The sequence below is a fragment of the Mya arenaria genome, chromosome 4, assembly GCF_026914265.1.
Source record: "Mya arenaria isolate MELC-2E11 chromosome 4, ASM2691426v1".
Lineage (NCBI taxonomy): Eukaryota > Metazoa > Mollusca > Bivalvia > Myida > Myidae > Mya > Mya arenaria.
In genome coordinates this window covers 50,956,649-50,973,850 of record NC_069125.1, presented here as the reverse complement: position 1 = coordinate 50,973,850, position 17,202 = coordinate 50,956,649, and the positions used below count along the sequence as shown (strand labels likewise).

Genomic DNA, 17,202 nt, shown 5'->3' with positions numbered 1-17,202 from the left:
TGATTGCCGGCTACGCTTTTGTAAAGCCGGGCTACTTTCACTTTGAACCACAACAACCACAGAACTTTGAGGAACTGCATCTCAGGAACAGCACAACAACAGTCACAGGATTCAATTTAATGTTTGTTTTACTTTATATATAATTAGGTTTTAAGTGAGTATCAAATGGTTACCTTCTTTGCCATGAGCAAAGAAATAATTAGATCGCTAAAGAAATAAACACGTTAAATATTTATATTAACATTTGATTTTAATCAAATCATTAACATTTAACCAGCTACATACTTATCTTATTATATATGATTTAAGTGTTTGATAAATCAGAATTGAAAAGAGCTTTATTTAAATTAAAAACGTTTCTGTGATTACATTTATTTTTTGCAATTATATATTGTGTGATTGAATTACGGACACTACGGACCATGGACATTACGGACCAGACATTACGGACCAGATTTAGGGACACTACGGACCAGATTTAGGGACATTACGGACCATCTTCGGAATCTTACGGACCTAGTCCAAATAATTGTACGTTGACGGATTTTTTTAGATTTTTGATATGGCAAATCCTTCACGTACAAATTGTTTAGTATCAAAAGTGGGTAGTTGTTCCGATCAGGATTCCGGGTTAAAGCATATAGCGTCTATAAAATATCATAAAAACAAGAAATATTACCAGATAATGTTATTTTATATTAGTTCCGTTCACAAAAAATAATTATCCAACTTATAATTATGAGTTTGACGGCTTTTCTTCATTTCATTCTGTCAAAACATAACGATATATACATGACGGGCACCTGCCATTCGGATCTCCTCGGCCATTTTATCGAAAACAACCTCGGATGTATTTGGACGGTTTACATACTGAAAAAGTGGTACGTTTAAGTCCGCTGCAAGTAGATCGCGTAGTAATTTTATTTAGCAGTTAAACTTTGTGACTTAACTCTTGGAATTCTTAATTATGTTTGCAATAATTCAATTCAATGGCAATCAATTTAAACTTAGATCAATAAATACAACTCTGAAACACTACATTTAATTAATGATATAATTCAACATTTTACGAACTACTTCAACTGATGTACCTGCATACATCCGAGGTTGTTTTTGAAAAAAATGGCCGAGGAGTTCCGAATGGGGCACCTGCAAGGCTTCAGGGCACAGTTTTAAATCGCTCGGAACATTTCGGCCATGGCCGAGTTGTTACGATTGTGTAACGAGGTCTATCTCGAAGCTTTGTCGGAGGAGGTCGAGTTATTACGATTGTATCGAGTTGTTCCCACTCGCATAATTGTTTTCTGTGTCAGTCAACTTTCGTTGAAACAATTTCAATATCTTTAAAACACCCCCGTTTTTTGCACATTCCCGTTTAGACGTTAGGGATTGGAAGAATCCCGTATAACATGTCTATTATTTTAGACTACTTACGGACCATGATTTAAACTTTTTTTTAAATTAATCACTCATTAGTTTATAATCTGTTAATAAATACTTGAATATGAGTGCTCAGTATGACGTTATTTCTTCCATAAAACTGAAAAATCCCGTGAAGTTCGAATAGATCTCAATATAAAATCTTGTGGAATTCCAAAAGGTGTTAAAGACCTATGCATTTATAACAATTATGTGAACAATAATGAACGAAATTTGAAAGATCGGCAGTTAAACCAGTTAAAAGCAACAGAAGAAATATTTTCCAAAACAGTTTATTTCCCAAAATAAATCGAGCAGAAATATTTTCCAAAACAGTTTATTTACCAAAATAAATCAAGCATATATTAAATAAACGATGTGTGTTTGTTACAATTCTTGCAAACTGATGTTTAAAACTGGCAATTTCTGTTGCCTTAATTAGTGTTTATTAGTTATAATTGTACCCGCAATTATCGGCGGTATATAACAAAAGAAAAAACATTATACTGACAACCTTTAATTGGCAATCATAAAAGTGTGAAAACCCATTGTAGCGGCGCACTTTCACTGAACCCACGGCTCAATGCACAATCCGACTGGTAGGTTACATTGCCATTTATCATTTTGGCTCAGATTTAGCGGAAAATGAGGTTATGGCATGTTGACATTACAAACCAGTCGAGTGTAATTCGTTGATCTTGTTCAAACGTAAGTAAAAAAGTTAAAGGTTATACTTTTGGTTTGGACACTAAAAATAAGTCAAAGAATTCGCAGTCAAGACGGAAGCCTATATATGCAACTGCAACCTATCTTTGTAAAAATCGGAGCTGCAACCTTTCATTTTCATTTCGTTCTCATATCTTTTAAAATCATTAATATATTTGTTCACAAATACCAGTACCTGTTATATTTAAACAAAACTTAAGTGTTTTATGCGGTTTTCCCGAACTTTTATCTCATTTTCTACTAAATCTGAGCCAAAATGATAAATGGAACTGTAACCTTCCAGTCGGATTGTGTACATGTTGGAAACATTGCAGAAGTGTTCTCGAAAACGGTAACAGTTTCAAGGAAAATATGGATATGTAAATACACACTAGGTAGGTAGGCATATGATAGGCTATGTTTAAATTCCAAGAAACTATCATAATTATAGATATAACGTTGATTTTCGGCTCGAGTCGAGCGTTTTGGTGACGCCATCTTACACTGAAACCAACCATTTGGTCACGTGGATTTCCCGCCTTGACTGAACCTTTCAATTAAAACAGCTGAAACGGATAACAAACAAATATTACGATTCAAAGTTTATTTCAGAAAGCAATCGATCACATATGAAAACATTAATATTCACATGTACAATTATAGGATAAACACATATTTCGTTCATTATTATTCAAATTATTATAATATTTTATTAAAAATACATTGATGTTTAACATTGGAATTTCCTGGATTTTTCAGTCACATTAAAGATAATTTTCATACTGAGCACTAATATTCAAGTATTTATTAACAAATTTCAGACTAATGAGTGAATAAATTTAAAAAAAAATGTTTAAAAACATTATAAATGATGGTCCGTAAGATTCCGAAGATGGTCCGTAATGTCCCTAAATCTGGTCCGTAGTGTCCCTAAATCTGGTCCGTAATGTCTGGTCCGTAATGTCCATGGTCCGTAGTGTCCGTGACCCGTGTGATTCACATGTCATACTTCAAATTAGTCTAAAATAATTGACATGTTATACGGGATTCTTCCAATCCGTCAACGTACAATTATTTGGACTAACTTCAAATGACTCCTTATAATACATTCTCATTCATGCGTTAGATTTATCATTACAAAACCTCTACATGAGAATGTTATAATTGTAGACAGTTTTTTAACGATTTTTTCATATGGCAAATCCTTCACGTTTTGAACACTTATTTAAGACTATAAATGACCCTAGTCCATATAAACAGCCGCTTCAGAGTCTTTGACAATTTTTGATTTGGCGTCTCGTTTAGGGAACAAAATGAATATCCAAATGTTCCCTATATCATGGACCTATAAACCATGGATTGGCAACTCTCATCTGTGTTAATGCGATCATCTCAAACTCACGCGTGCAGCGGGATTTCATTCCGAGATCTTACCGTGTGGTCATTTTCGAGACGTCCGACATCGGCCGAATATATACATGTGGGAAAACATTAATTAAAATTGACTTAAATGCGTGGTACTTTTATTTGAGTTGATAATAGTCCAATGGAATCTGATTAAAATCACAGTTATTAATTATGATTAAATCTATAACGAACAAGGCATTATTAGCAGAGTTGGCGGAAATAACCGAAGATTGCCGTTAATCACCGATCGGAGATTCGGCGGAATTTTTCGATATTTGCCGAGCGCGCGCTAAGGATTGTGGGTAAATTATTATTTCTTATCGTTTCACCGATATGGGGCAGTTGCCAATCCATGCTTTATAGGTCCGTGCCTATATGCACATTATTTTGGCTACAAATGGCCAATGATTGGAAATAAACTTTATCTTATTACATTCTAATCACAGGATATGCCATGTAAAATATCAAATCCTTTCACATACAATTATTTGGACTAGGACTGTAAACATCAAAATGGAAAAAAGATTGACATATCAAGATAAGTAATACCAAGAGCTTCCCAGCTTTGCTCCTCCTTTGTTTATATTTTATTATTTAAGTACACTATTAAGTATTATACCTGAGAAAACAATTAAGTTGAATTTGAATATAAATTAAGGTTTATCTATTGATAATCAATACATTTTCATGTACTGTTTTTATAGTAGTATATGATATATATTTATATTATGACTAAATGGAAACAAAAAAAGAGTTAGTGTTTTCCATCTGTAAATACCTAAACGGTAAAGTTAGGTGGTAAATAACAAAAAATATCATATTGAGTGTATCTAAAACACACAAGTAAAGATACAAAAACTATTTAAATCGTGGAATACGTGCATTCTGTAAAATCTTACTTTCTTGACCCCAATCTACCTCTCACATGTCTGCATGTTAATAAATAACACAAAAGGTTGCTCATAAGTCTTATAAAATATGTATGCAAAGCACATTCATTGGCTGAAGTGACCACCATTGTATGGGCATGTATCTTGCACACGACCCCCGTCCCTACTTTCAAGTTCAAGATCACAGCAACCTTCTGAACTTAGTTTGGTCCGTCGAAACATATAATATTTCAAAACCTTTTTAAATCTTTATTTTTATGATGATCTATTTCAGTAAGAGGCATGGCAAATGAAGAAAACTACGAAGAATTGGAGAAGATGTATGGAGACATGTTTTCATACAGGTATATAGGCCTAATTTCAATAAGAAATACATGTAGTAATAAACCGAGGCCACATGGATGGTTGGTACATGTACATCTGAATGATGTAAATCAAGGTGTCAAATACTGGCAATCAAATATTTCACACATATATTTCATAACCGACATGTTGATACAGATAATTATCAATCAGGGCAAAACAAAAATGAAAATACAAGCATGTTGCAAGTCTAACTTTTAGAAAAAAAAATAGAATTCATTTAAGTACATATGTAACTTGTCATTCTAATCATGGCACTGAATACTGTTTTACAAATAACCTACAGCTATGGCAGCATAAGGGTTTTTGGGTTGATGCCCTTTAGATGCATTTAACAATTTGTGTGCAGTTACAGATATTTTCCAGGTACACCGATAAGGATAAAGATTATGTGGAGACAGTGTCCAGTCCAGTCCCTTCCTGCCCCTGTGTGACAGGTTACTACACCCGCTCTCGAAACCAGGATAACCGGTTGGTTTTGACTGTAGCTATTCAGATGATTGTACCAATTTCCAACATGCAAGCAATAGTACATGTGTCAAACCCAACACTGAAGGCATACATGTACCTTATACCTATAGAAGTACAAAACATACTTGCTTAGTTTTGATATCTGGCTGTATATTTGCCCTACTATGAGAAATTTTAAATTGGCATTAATGATCTCTAATTCTGATGTGTTATGGAAGTTTTGGGTGACTAGCAATAAGGTCAAACTTATGTTAATGATATTGATAGTGTGTTCAGGATTGCAGTGACTTGGTGCTTATGCCAATCTTTTTAACTTCATGATCTTCTCTTCGTAGAAACAGAGGCAGGGGAAATTGGAACTCACGAGGCCAAGGGAATAGATATGGCAATAGAAACCAGAACCAGTATGGAGGTGACCAGGGTCATTATAGCAGGAATGATGGTTACCATGGAAACCAAGGTCACAATAGAAATTATGGAGGTCAAGATCGTTACAATGAAGGTGAAAGTAGAGACAGAGGCAACAGACATTATGAAGGCAGGCGATACAATCCATACTAAATGTAATGAATATGTGTTTGCTTTTTGTGTTATTAAGACTTCACCTCTAAAAGTTGGAATGATAACGGTATATACCGGAGGTAAAGGTCACACATAATCTGCAAGCAAAAGATAAATCCTGATTAGTATTTGTTACATTTGATACATTTTTCCGCCAGAAAGGTATTGAATAGTTATAATCTTGAATTTCATCACATTCTGATACAAATATACATTTATGACAAATCAGATTTATGTTGTGTTTTTTTGGGAGAAAAGAATAAACACTTTATTGTTTGAATTATTTGTTAACAAATTGTCCTCTGTTACAAAGTGTATGGCATTCTATCCCAGATACAGACAAAACCCTTTGGCCAATATCGCTTGGCTTGATTTCCTCGTTGGCTTGAACTGGATGTCAAGGACTGATTTTACTCGGTGTAATCATTCCTGCTTGGCTCAATATTAACAAGGCTCCAAGCACTATGGTCGGTCCCTTGGATATCGAGCCAACAGGTTTCGACTCTATGTTTAATAAATTTGAATAGTACTTATGGCCTGTGAACTGATGGATCCTTTAACAGGTGTATACTGCTCCACGATGCTCTTAATGAACAAATTCAACCTCATAACTCCTCATAACTTGCAGTCTTGAGTTGAGTGGTGCCCATGAGAACGTAATCTAACTTTCAGTCAAGTGTGGTCATTGCCTTGTACAAGAAATTTTGGAGCATAATAAATTTAATGTTGGTGCTCATGTATCTGCCTATGTATGCAGTGCTTTATAGAGACATTCACACCAACTAAGGAAGTGATTATTTCTTTTTGCTTATCTACACAATTAGGTTGGCAGACGGCACAAAGACATTACATCTACAACTTTTCACGATTTTCACAGGGTCACTTTCAACTTCAGTTTTTTTAATAACAGATTAAGAGAGCACATTATTTTTTTTGGATTCAGCTGAGAAACAAAAATCACTTTGTTTAGTTTATTCTCACAATTAATAAAATGCACATTCAAAACAATTATGATAGAAACATATATCATACAACAAGGCACATATGTTTATTAAGTATGTGTTCATTAATGAAAAAAGGCAACTATAGAATAAGTGTTTTTGTACAACATCACACTTCCTATATAACAACAAATTATGGCACCATTTTATGTGTATTAATGTAGGTTGCACACCAATATAAACCCCAGCACAAGTGACCATGAAATGGTCTATTATGCAGTTATTTTTCATTATGAAATTTAATAACGTACAAATTTGTAGCTGATATAAATTATATAAGACACGCTCGATACCGTTCCAGCCATATATCTAACTTTTTTTAAAAAGAACCTTTAAAATAAAACTTAACAACAAACATTTCTGATTTGTAGCATCATTATAATTCATGGTGTCAATGCCAGATAATACCAAAGCCGCCTATATAGCTATGTTGTTGGGTACCTTTGGTACCTTCTTGTATTATTCTGGAATTAACCCAAAGAATTATCATAAATCTGAAAACTAAAGTGCCACATGATCAAAGTCAAAACATTCATATTATTAACATATAAAGAAAATATTACTTGCGCAAATAACATGAACAATTTTATAAATAATGAATACTGAAACAATGTTCATGGAATGAGAGAAATGAAGAAGAAAAACATGTCGATAGTTCTAAAAGTGAGCTTGGATTTCATATTGTTATAATGTAGCTGTGTCCTGAACACTGTGAACACTGGTCAATGGAGAAACAGTCAGATGAGTTGAGAAACAAAATGGTTTCTGATCTCTTGCCTTTAATAATGCCCAAAGAGTTCTAAATGCAAACATTGAACAAGCAATATATATGTGTATGAGTCAAAAAAGAATATAATATTGCATGGTGTTTATGTCATAATATTCATGTCTTCTCAAAAACCCAACACACAGCTGTGTACACGTTTGCGTAGGTCATGTTTGCACTCAATTCAGGCTACTATAGAACCAAGTATGTAAAAGTTCAGGGCTTCCATTAAAGGAAGTTTGGAAGTATATTGCTCTCTAGAAATGGGTTAATACTTCCAAACATAATTCCTTGAAAGTACAAAAACTTCCATAGTTTTGAAGAAAACTCCCGAAGTCAAAAGATTGGTAGTCAAATATCAAAACCTGGTGTCACTATTACTTTAAAGCCCACGATTTCAATCACTCTTGAAGTAAAATTAATTATTATAACATATATCTGTGAATTTGGCAGGGTATATCTTCAAATTATTTGATTTTTCACGTACTATTTAACAAATACTGAAAAAAAAATGTATTCGGGGAAACTTAAACTTCCAAATTCAGTGTAAAACTTCCAATATTAATGGTCAGGAAGTTCATACTTCCAGTTTTAAATTCTTAATGAAAGCCCTGAAAGTTTGTGTTTAATTTTGCTATACAAAACTATTGAGTAAGCATTAATGGGGCACAAACTGAGACAAGGCTCATACTACTTTCCATGTCCAAATAGCATAGCCAATATGAAATCACCGCCTGAATTATACATGTCTTATAATATTAAATAACACATATATATCTGTTTTATTATCACATGAAAATAAATATCCATCAAAACTGTTTATAGTAAAATACTGCATAGTTATTTTACTTGCATATGAATAATGTACGGTAACTGTTAATGAACTCCAAGGCATTCAACTTGAAAATAAATCTGTGTTTTTCGGAATTGGTTTAATTCCCTTAAAAATACAGTACTATTACAGCAATATTTAACAATGCAAGAAATTCTTTACAGTAAAAGAAATACAAAAAACAACACAGTTTAATGGATTTCAGTCTCATCATTTTTTATGTATCTCAATATTGTAGTAAAACCAGTTGAATTTATACTTTCAATTACAGGCAAATGTAACAAAAATTAAATACTATTCGCCAAAACGAATAGGGGCATTGTAAAATTTATTTACCGTAAATGTCCCATTAAACATGTATGCCCAAATAGATGTGCCAGGGGTTCATGGGTCTATTTATTTCATTGAAAAGCATCCCATCGGGGCCATTATAAAGCACTTTTTGTAATTCTGGCGTACCATTTTTAAAACGTTTGCTGAATAGGTGAAATTTGTTCTTTTTAAATGCTCAGGTTTCATTAAAAGTCATGTGCCTGGTGCCTGTGATAGGACATTTACAGCATTCATGAAAAATAACTTTGGTTTGTTTTATAGAAAATTGTATAATACATAAATCATTATAATGTTATTGTGGTTTTTTTAATGACTCACCATTAATTATGGTAACATGACACTAAAACTTGTTTTTAAGATACAAATCTATATTAAAACCAAAAATATGGTGAAACAGAAAACTTAAAACCATGTGCTTCAACAAAAACAATTCAGTTAAACAGTTACTTGATAAAAGTCTCAAACAGTGTACATTATGAGAAATAATAATCAAGATGTGTAGAAATGTGAACACACGCATAAATGCCCCTAGTTTTAAAATATACATTATTTAATGAGAACATAAATTACACATTGCATTTCAGTACATTTCTGCAGAGAATATAAAATGAGTAGAATTTTGATTTTTGAGACATTTCGTTTCTATTAAACTTAAACAGTTATGTTATTAAAAGCATTTTTACCATTTTTCTTGCAATACAAATGTATATTGCTGACAGAATACTATTTGACTATTTTTTTCAGGATAAAACTCTTTATTCTGATCATTATTACTAGTATTAAACGAAATGGCCCGCAGCCAATTGTAAAAAAATCATTATTTATTTTTGTTGGTAAAAATTGGCTGAAATATATATACCGTATATAACTTATCCAGTTTTATACCATTGGTTGTAGCAATTAATCTTTTCGATGTAGCAAACATAAGAAACAGAAAACATGTGAAGAAAATCAACAAGCTTTAAGTGCACTGCAACCAGATGCCAACACTGGTCTTTCATTTGACCAATGGACATAACTCAAAAGGGTGTTAGCCAGAGTGATGGGACTTAAACAGACTTATCAAGGTTCATGTGATAATCTTTCTTTTTTTGCATTAGGCCAAAGCCCATGGCAATCACTGGGCAAGGGCCTAATTCAAGACAGTGACAAATAAATCGGACACCTAATATCACATAATTACATAATCAAATTTAAAACAAAATTATCTTAAAAATTAAATTCATCATTAAAAAAATACAAAATACAGTAAAATCACTTCATGCCCAGCATATATTAAAATTGGATCAATTTTTTTCTTACTTGAGGAAAATATGAAATATGCACCCAAAATATTTAGATCAAAATGTGACGTTTGTACACTATCACTGTGCATAGTTACTGTTCTGAATTAGGCACTTGCCTGTACCCTTTACATAATGAGAGAACCGGGACATTATCTTCACTTTATTTAAGAACCGGACAGGTTAACAAATAAATAATGCATAATCAAAAGAAATGGAATATATCAATGCCTTTTGAGGGATTGTACATAAAGTATCCAGATATTAATCCCATGAATACTCAGAAACAAAAATGGACAAGTACTTCAGGGACACCAGTGTTTGCAAGACTGTTATAAAATATCTTTAAAATGCATAATAATTAAAACATACGATTGTGCATATTGGATTTTCTCTTGCCAAATCGTTCAACAAAATAGAAATGATTATGTAATCTTTAACAAATATATATACAAAATTGAGCACTAATTTCTCTGCAAAATGGATTTAATAGTGTAAAATAATACATGAATCATGATCATACACATGTGAATGGCACTTATAATAGGACTGACAATACCATAAACACTGTACACAGGTATCTTCAGAGAAGGAGTTGTGACATTCATGTTCATAAACATCACCATGGTTATAAAAATAAACCAAAACAATTTAGAAGTTCATATTATGACTTGTCACATTGCGTTATTTTTTTCAAATGGATCTATGGATATTTTGATATTCATTTATTTATGATATACTATTTATATGTAAGATATGGTATTTCTAATGCATATATATCTTATGAAATAATTAAATACACCAGAAAACATATGACATTGCAATGAACAGATAGTATATTTATTAATATAAATAATTGAGTAGTTCATCTAATAAAGAAGATTGAGCAATTTGAAACATTAAATTTTGTATTTATGCAAATAGCAATCATACTGTGTATAACCACATTTTATGAATGTCATACACTTGACAAATGACAAAACAGCAGCACATGAACACCTCAAAGACTCATACAAAAAACCAAAACAATTCATTCATGAAAATCCTCAAATAATGATGATTATTTACATAAAAATACTTCAAAACAGTTTATCAAAACATATCAATTTAATTTCATACAAAAGTTTAACACGATCTTCTAATACCACACAGTTTTGAGTGTTGTGATGGCAACTGTGAAGGTGAGAGGTCAAGGTCAACCACTGCCACCATCATATTCAGCTGCAAGTGATGTCAATTTCAACCACTGCCACCAGCCTTTTCAGCTCTGTGTGAGGTCAAGGTCAACCCATGCCACCAACCCTTTCAGCTGTGTGTGGGGTCAAGGTCAACCCATGCCACCAACCCTTTCAGCTGTGTGTGAGGTCAAGGTCAACCCATGCCACCAACCCTTTCAGCTCTGTGTGAGGTCAAGATCAACCCATACCACCATTCCTTTCAGCTGTGTGTGAGGTCAAGGCCAACCCATGTCATCATCCCATTCAGCTCTGTGTGAGGTCAAGGTCAACCCATATCACCAACCCTTTCAGCTGTGTGTGAGGTCAAGGCCAACCCATGTCATCATCCCATTCAGCTCCATGTGAGGTCAAGGTCAACCCATGTCATCATCCAATTCAACTGCCTGTGAGATCAAGGTCAAGCACTGCCGCCATCACATTCATCTGCGTGTGTCTGCCAGTGGCTTAACTGAAGTAAAGAAAGAAATGTCTATAGTTTATTTCATCATACTTTTCTGTGGCTAATATAAAATAAAAAAAACATTTTAAGAAATACAAATACCCTGGTACATAAAATCACACAAAATCTCAGTTTTCAAAGTATGCCTTACCTGACATCCTGGGCTGCAGTACCAGATCTTCTTACAGTTGCTGCACAGGTACAGGGAGTATTTCCCACATAACACGCACCGTCCATGGATTTGCTGCAAGTGGGGCAATTCTTCCCTTTTAGACTTCTCTTCCGGTTCTTCTACTTCCACTGTTAGATCTGACTTCGACTGCACTTCACTCTCTGTGGTTTCTGTTTTATCTAAAGTTTTCTCTGTTTCACTTAAATCAGTTGAAACATTTTCACATGTTTTTGCCTCTTTTTGATTTTGATCAGCTAGATCTTCTTCAGAGTTTTGAATGGTTGTATCATCTGATGTACTGCATTTGATTTCACTGGCCTCGCCACAAGAAGAGGCCTCTTTTGATGTTGTTGCATCTGTTTCAGCATTAATTGAAGTAATTGTGAGATCTGGTTCAGGGATAGAGTTTTCTTCATCTGTAATGGTAATAGCGGATGATTTATTTTCTGTTTGATCACTGGAATCCTCTTTGGCTTTACAGGGGTCTACCATTACTGGTGATTCCCTTTCAGTATTGTCTGAATCTTTAGTTTGATCTTTACTTTTCCGTTTTTTATATTTCCTTTTGGGCGCTTCTCTTTTCAGGTTTCTCTGTCTGCTATTGTTTATCGCCTGATCAGTATAATCAACATCACTATCAGGTGTAGGCATGATATACTGACTGTTATTTGTCATGAAACGGTGACCCTGAGGTTGACCAGGAACAGGTACTATTTGTCTCTGACCAGGAAACCTTGTGGCCGTATTATGGTGGCCAGCTGGCATCTGGGGAACTGGCATTCTTTGGTTTCCCCCAGGGTAAGTTGTATTAACGAATTGTGGAGAATTAACAGTCAGTTGAATCTGTCCACCATACTGACTTGGAGGAGTACTGTTGTTAGACTGTGGACTATACTGCTGCATTCTCTGTGGAGGGATTTTATAACCAGTAAACTGTTGCTGCTGTTGTCTTGTAGACGCCATTTGTTGCATCTGTTGAGACGGAGCCCTTTGCAGTAGTCTTTGGTCATTGTAGTTAACAAACATTTGCTGAGGTACAGACCCTGGCGGTGACTGTGTATTTGCAGCAAACCTATTCTGAGGTAGGAACTGTGGTCTTGGTTGCTGCTGCTGCTGCTGAAACTGTTGTTGCTGTTGCTGTTGGAAAGGTCTATGAGGATTATGTTGCTGATATTGCTGATTAAATGGTTGGTGATTTCCAGCTGGCATTCCCCCTGCTGACACTGCCACCTGCTGAGGGTATGGTATGGACACCATCAATGGTCCACCAGACTGCTGTTGGTAAGGCAAGGAAGACTGGTTTACTTGCTGCGGGTGCTGACTGGTTACTGGCAGACCAGGTTGGTTTACTTGTTGCAGATGCTGACTGGTTATTGGCAGACCAGGTTGGTTTACTTGCTGCAGGTACTGACTGGCTACTGGCAGACCAGACTGGTTTACTTGCTGCAGGTGCTGGTACCGACTGCTTACTGGCAGACCAGACTGGTTTACTTGCTGCAGGTGCTGGTACTGACTAGTTACTGGCAGACCAGACTGGTTTGCCTGAATGCTGGCCTGGGGATGTATATGCCTGTTGTTGTCATAGGCAGGGCATTCCTGAAATTATAAGGTGATATTTTCCTAGATATTTAGTAAAAATAATCCACTTACAAACCATTTGTCAGTGAGGTTATTTGAATATATCTTAATGATAGAGAATACTGACTTTAAGTATTAACTTTCATTAAAACTGATCTTAACCACATTCTTCAATGGAAATTTACTATTCAATCATTGATGTATAACTCAAGATACCTATCATATAATGCAGTGATAATGTATCAGTGTGTTACCTTGGGGGAGTATGGAGGTGGTGTTATTGGTGATATCTGGGGGGCAGTGGGTGCCTCTGCAAACGGAGGGCTTGCCACATCAACTGTTGGGCCCGCAGTTTCCATGGTGACATCTGGCCCCATCTACAACACAATATTCAAATATAATTACTTTATATTTCAATGAAGGGTATCAATGACACTCTTGTTATTTTCAATAACAGAACATTGGTCCTTATTTCAATTTCAAGAGAAATTCTTCTGAAAAATGTTAAGGACGTCAGTGTATACATAGTTTTTTGTTGTTAGATGCAGGATATCGATGAGCATACTTGCGGAACATTCGTTAGGCCAAAACAAATTTGGCTTACAAAACAAATTTGGCTTACAAAATCATCAGATTTTCATCAAGATTTTAAGTTTAACTCGTCAGTTTGGCTAATTTTATTTTTTGAGCCAAAAAAAGCATGTTGTACATTAATTGTTGGTGCTGCTTCACCATTATTTTACCACTTCTTGGTCGATAGGTAAAGGCAGTTAGGGATGAGAGAAAACATTGAAGCAGGGGTGTTCCACCAAGGGCAGCTAGGGATGAGATAATACATTGAGGCCGGCGTGTTCAGCCACCAGTAGGGTTATTCCACCAGGGGCAGGGGCTTCAGCCTCAGATAGGGGTGTTCCTCCAACATAAAAACATTGGGGGGGCTAAAATCACGTACAGGGGCAGAGAGGGATGAGGTAAAACATTGAGGCAGCAGTGTTTAGACAAGGGCAGAAGTATTAGACAGGTGCAGGTATGAATGAGATAAAACATTGAGGCAAGGATGTTCTGCCAATTGGGGTTCAGACAAGGGCATAGGGTTCAGACAGAGACCAGTATGAATGAAATTAAACATCGAAAAAGGGGTATTCCTCAAGTGGGGTTCAGACAAGGGCAGGAGGTTCAGACAGGACAGTTATGAATGAGATCAAACATTGAGGTAAGGATGTTCTGCCAGGGGGGGTTCAGACAAGGGCAGGGGTTCAGACAGGGACAACTATGAATGAGATTAAACATCGAGGCAGGTGTGTTCCACCAGGGGGGTTCAGACAGGGACAGGTATGAATGAGATAAAACATCGAGACAGGGGTGTTGCGCCAGGGGGGCTCAGACAAGGGCAGGGGGTTCAGAGAAGGACAGGTATGAATGAGATAAAACATTGAGGCAAAGGGTTTTGGCCAGGGGGATTCAGACAGGACAGGTATGAATGAGATAAAACATTGAGGCAAGGGTATTCTGCCAGGGACAGGGGGGTTCAGACAAGGGCAGGGGGGTCAGACAGGGACAGGTATGAATAAGATGAAAAATTGAGGAAAGGGTAGGGGGTGGGGGGTTCAGACAATGGCAGGGGGTTCACACAGGGTAAGGTATGAATGAGATAAAACATTGAGGCAAGGGTGTTATGCCAGGGGTAAGGGGTTTCAGACAAGGGCAGGAGGTTCAGACAGGACTGGTATGAATGAGATCAAACATTGAGGCAAGGATGTTCTGCCAGGGATAGGGGGTTCAGAGAATGGACAAGGACAGGTATGAATGAGATAAAACATTGAGGCAAAGGGTTTTGGCAAGGGGGATTCAGACAGGGACAGGTATGAATGAGATAAAACATTGAGGCAAGGGTGTTACGCCAGGGGTAGGGGGTTCAGAGAATGGCAGGGGGTTCAGACAAGGACAGGTATGCATGAGAACTAACATTGAGGCAAGGGTGTTAGAACAGGGGCAGGATCATGAGATAAAATATTTAGGCAGGGACAGGCCAAGATGTGATAAAATATTGGGGTAGGGTGTTTTTGACAGGGGCAGGTAGGGATGATATAAAACATTAGGGCAGGAGGGGGGATGGGGGCAGAGCGGTTGATACAGGTAGGGTTGAGATGAACATTTAGGAAGAGGGCTTATACAGGGGCATGTTGGGATGAGATCAAACATTAAGCGAGAACTGTTCAGTCAGGGGCAGAGGGGTTAAGACATGGGCAGGTAGGGATGATATAAGACATTGTAGCAGCTGGATTTAGTTGGACCAGTTAGGGATAAGATAAAACATAGAGACATAGACTGTTTCAGTCAGGAGCAAGAGAATGTATGATAAGTGATTTTCCTCTGGCTGTTTTGAATATAATACCTTTGACTTGTCTTCATTTGAGTTAATATTTTTTATTATTGACTTGTCTGAATGCTTGTACTTTACCTTTTAATACAGTGGTGCTGTTCTTTAAAAAATGATCTAACATTCGAATACCACCTTCAGGCAAAATGGTTTATTTAAAAATAGCTTGGTACATCTATTTAAAATATATGGCAAAAAATAAATATGTAAATAAAATGTGTGGGCAAAATTACCTGTGACGAAAGGCAAAGTACAGCTTATCTATAAGTACTTCCTTATTCCTTGTAAGGCCACACTAAATTGATATTCATATTGTCCGACTGAACGAATCCATTTTTCAAAAAATAAATTTATCTATTTTAAATATAAGACTGTACCCATTTTTCATTGCAATAAACTGTCAATCAAAATTTGACACATTTAAATGCAAAAAAACCCTCTTATCACTTTTGGAAGATTTGTATAAAATGGCAGAAAGAGCACTTCATGACAATCCTTTAAATTATACTTAAAGAGAGAAAAAGTTATATTTGTGGAGCATAATCATCTTAATAGTTATTTTATAACCTGCTTCTGTAATCTCTATAACGAAAAAGGATTTTTGATTTCTTGCTACTGTAAAATATTTTGGCCAAAATTCATCAAACAAAAACATAAATGGGTGTGGGCTTCATTCACATGTTTTTTTAACCTGAATAATGTTATAAGTCTTCAACAATGACTTGCATGCATACAAAATGTCAAGGCTTCTTAAAATATTCAAAAACCCTATCTATGTTTTGAAAGCTATCTTATTGTTATTCCTGCATCCATGCATGTCTTAATGCACACAGAGCTTTACCACAAAGGATGTTTTGTTATGTCAGACTTGACAAATATGATTTTTTCCTCCAATAAATTACTTAGCAATGGTATTTCAGTTTCAAGTGTTTGTTTCCAATATAGGTAATATGCTTCAGTTTTTTTTTGCATTTAGCAGAAATAACAAGAGTAATGTGTGTGTGTGTGTGTGTAATCAGTTTATATCTTTTTTGCCTCAAGCAGTAATAAAAAGAGTAATGGGTGCGTATGTAATCAGTTTAAGTCTTTTTTACCTAAAGCAGTAATAAAACGAGTAATGGGTGTGTATGTAATCAGTTTAAGTCTTTTTTGCCTCAAGCAGTAATAAAAAGAGAAATGGGTGCGTATGTAATCAGTTTAAGTCTTTTTTACCTAAAGCAGTAATAAAAAGAGTAATGGGTGTGTATGTAATCAGTTTAAGTCTTTTTTGCCTAAAGCAGTAATAAAAAGAGTAATGGGTGTGTATGTAATCAGTTTAAGTCTTTTTACCTAAAGCAGTAATAAAACGAGTAATGGGTGCGTAT

General features: G+C 35.4%; 2 protein-coding genes across 9 annotated transcripts in view; one reads left to right on the top strand and one right to left on the bottom strand.

The window, feature by feature from the left end:
- Nucleotides 1-13: 13 nt before the first annotated feature.
- On the top strand, nucleotides 14-6,092 carry LOC128230361 (RNA guanine-N7 methyltransferase activating subunit-like). Of its 2 annotated transcripts, none has more exons than XM_052942564.1 (4): nucleotides 14-121; nucleotides 4,696-4,765; nucleotides 5,151-5,255; nucleotides 5,591-6,092. In XM_052942564.1, exons 2-4 carry the CDS (start codon nucleotides 4,704-4,706, stop codon nucleotides 5,814-5,816), a joined length of 393 nt encoding a protein of 130 aa, XP_052798524.1. In that variant the 5' UTR covers nucleotides 14-121; nucleotides 4,696-4,703; the 3' UTR covers nucleotides 5,817-6,092. The 2 variants fall into 2 exon arrangements, with proteins under 2 accessions (XP_052798524.1, XP_052798525.1); XM_052942565.1 differs by having other exon boundaries at nucleotides 80-154.
- A 681-nt stretch (nucleotides 6,093-6,773) lies between these two features.
- The window catches only part of LOC128229674 (uncharacterized), a 67,954-nt gene continuing 57,525 nt past the window's right edge, over nucleotides 6,774-17,202 (bottom strand). For all 7 annotated transcript variants that reach the window (XM_052941454.1, XM_052941458.1, XM_052941457.1 and 4 more), the window contains exons 10-12: nucleotides 13,713-13,835; nucleotides 11,860-13,476; nucleotides 6,774-11,717 (exon numbers count right to left, since the gene is read on the bottom strand). In XM_052941454.1, coding sequence (XP_052797414.1) covers nucleotides 11,667-11,717; nucleotides 11,860-13,476; nucleotides 13,713-13,835 — 1,791 coding nt within the window. In that variant the 3' untranslated portion in view covers nucleotides 6,774-11,666. The remainder of the gene's footprint in view (nucleotides 11,718-11,859; nucleotides 13,477-13,712; nucleotides 13,836-17,202) is intronic.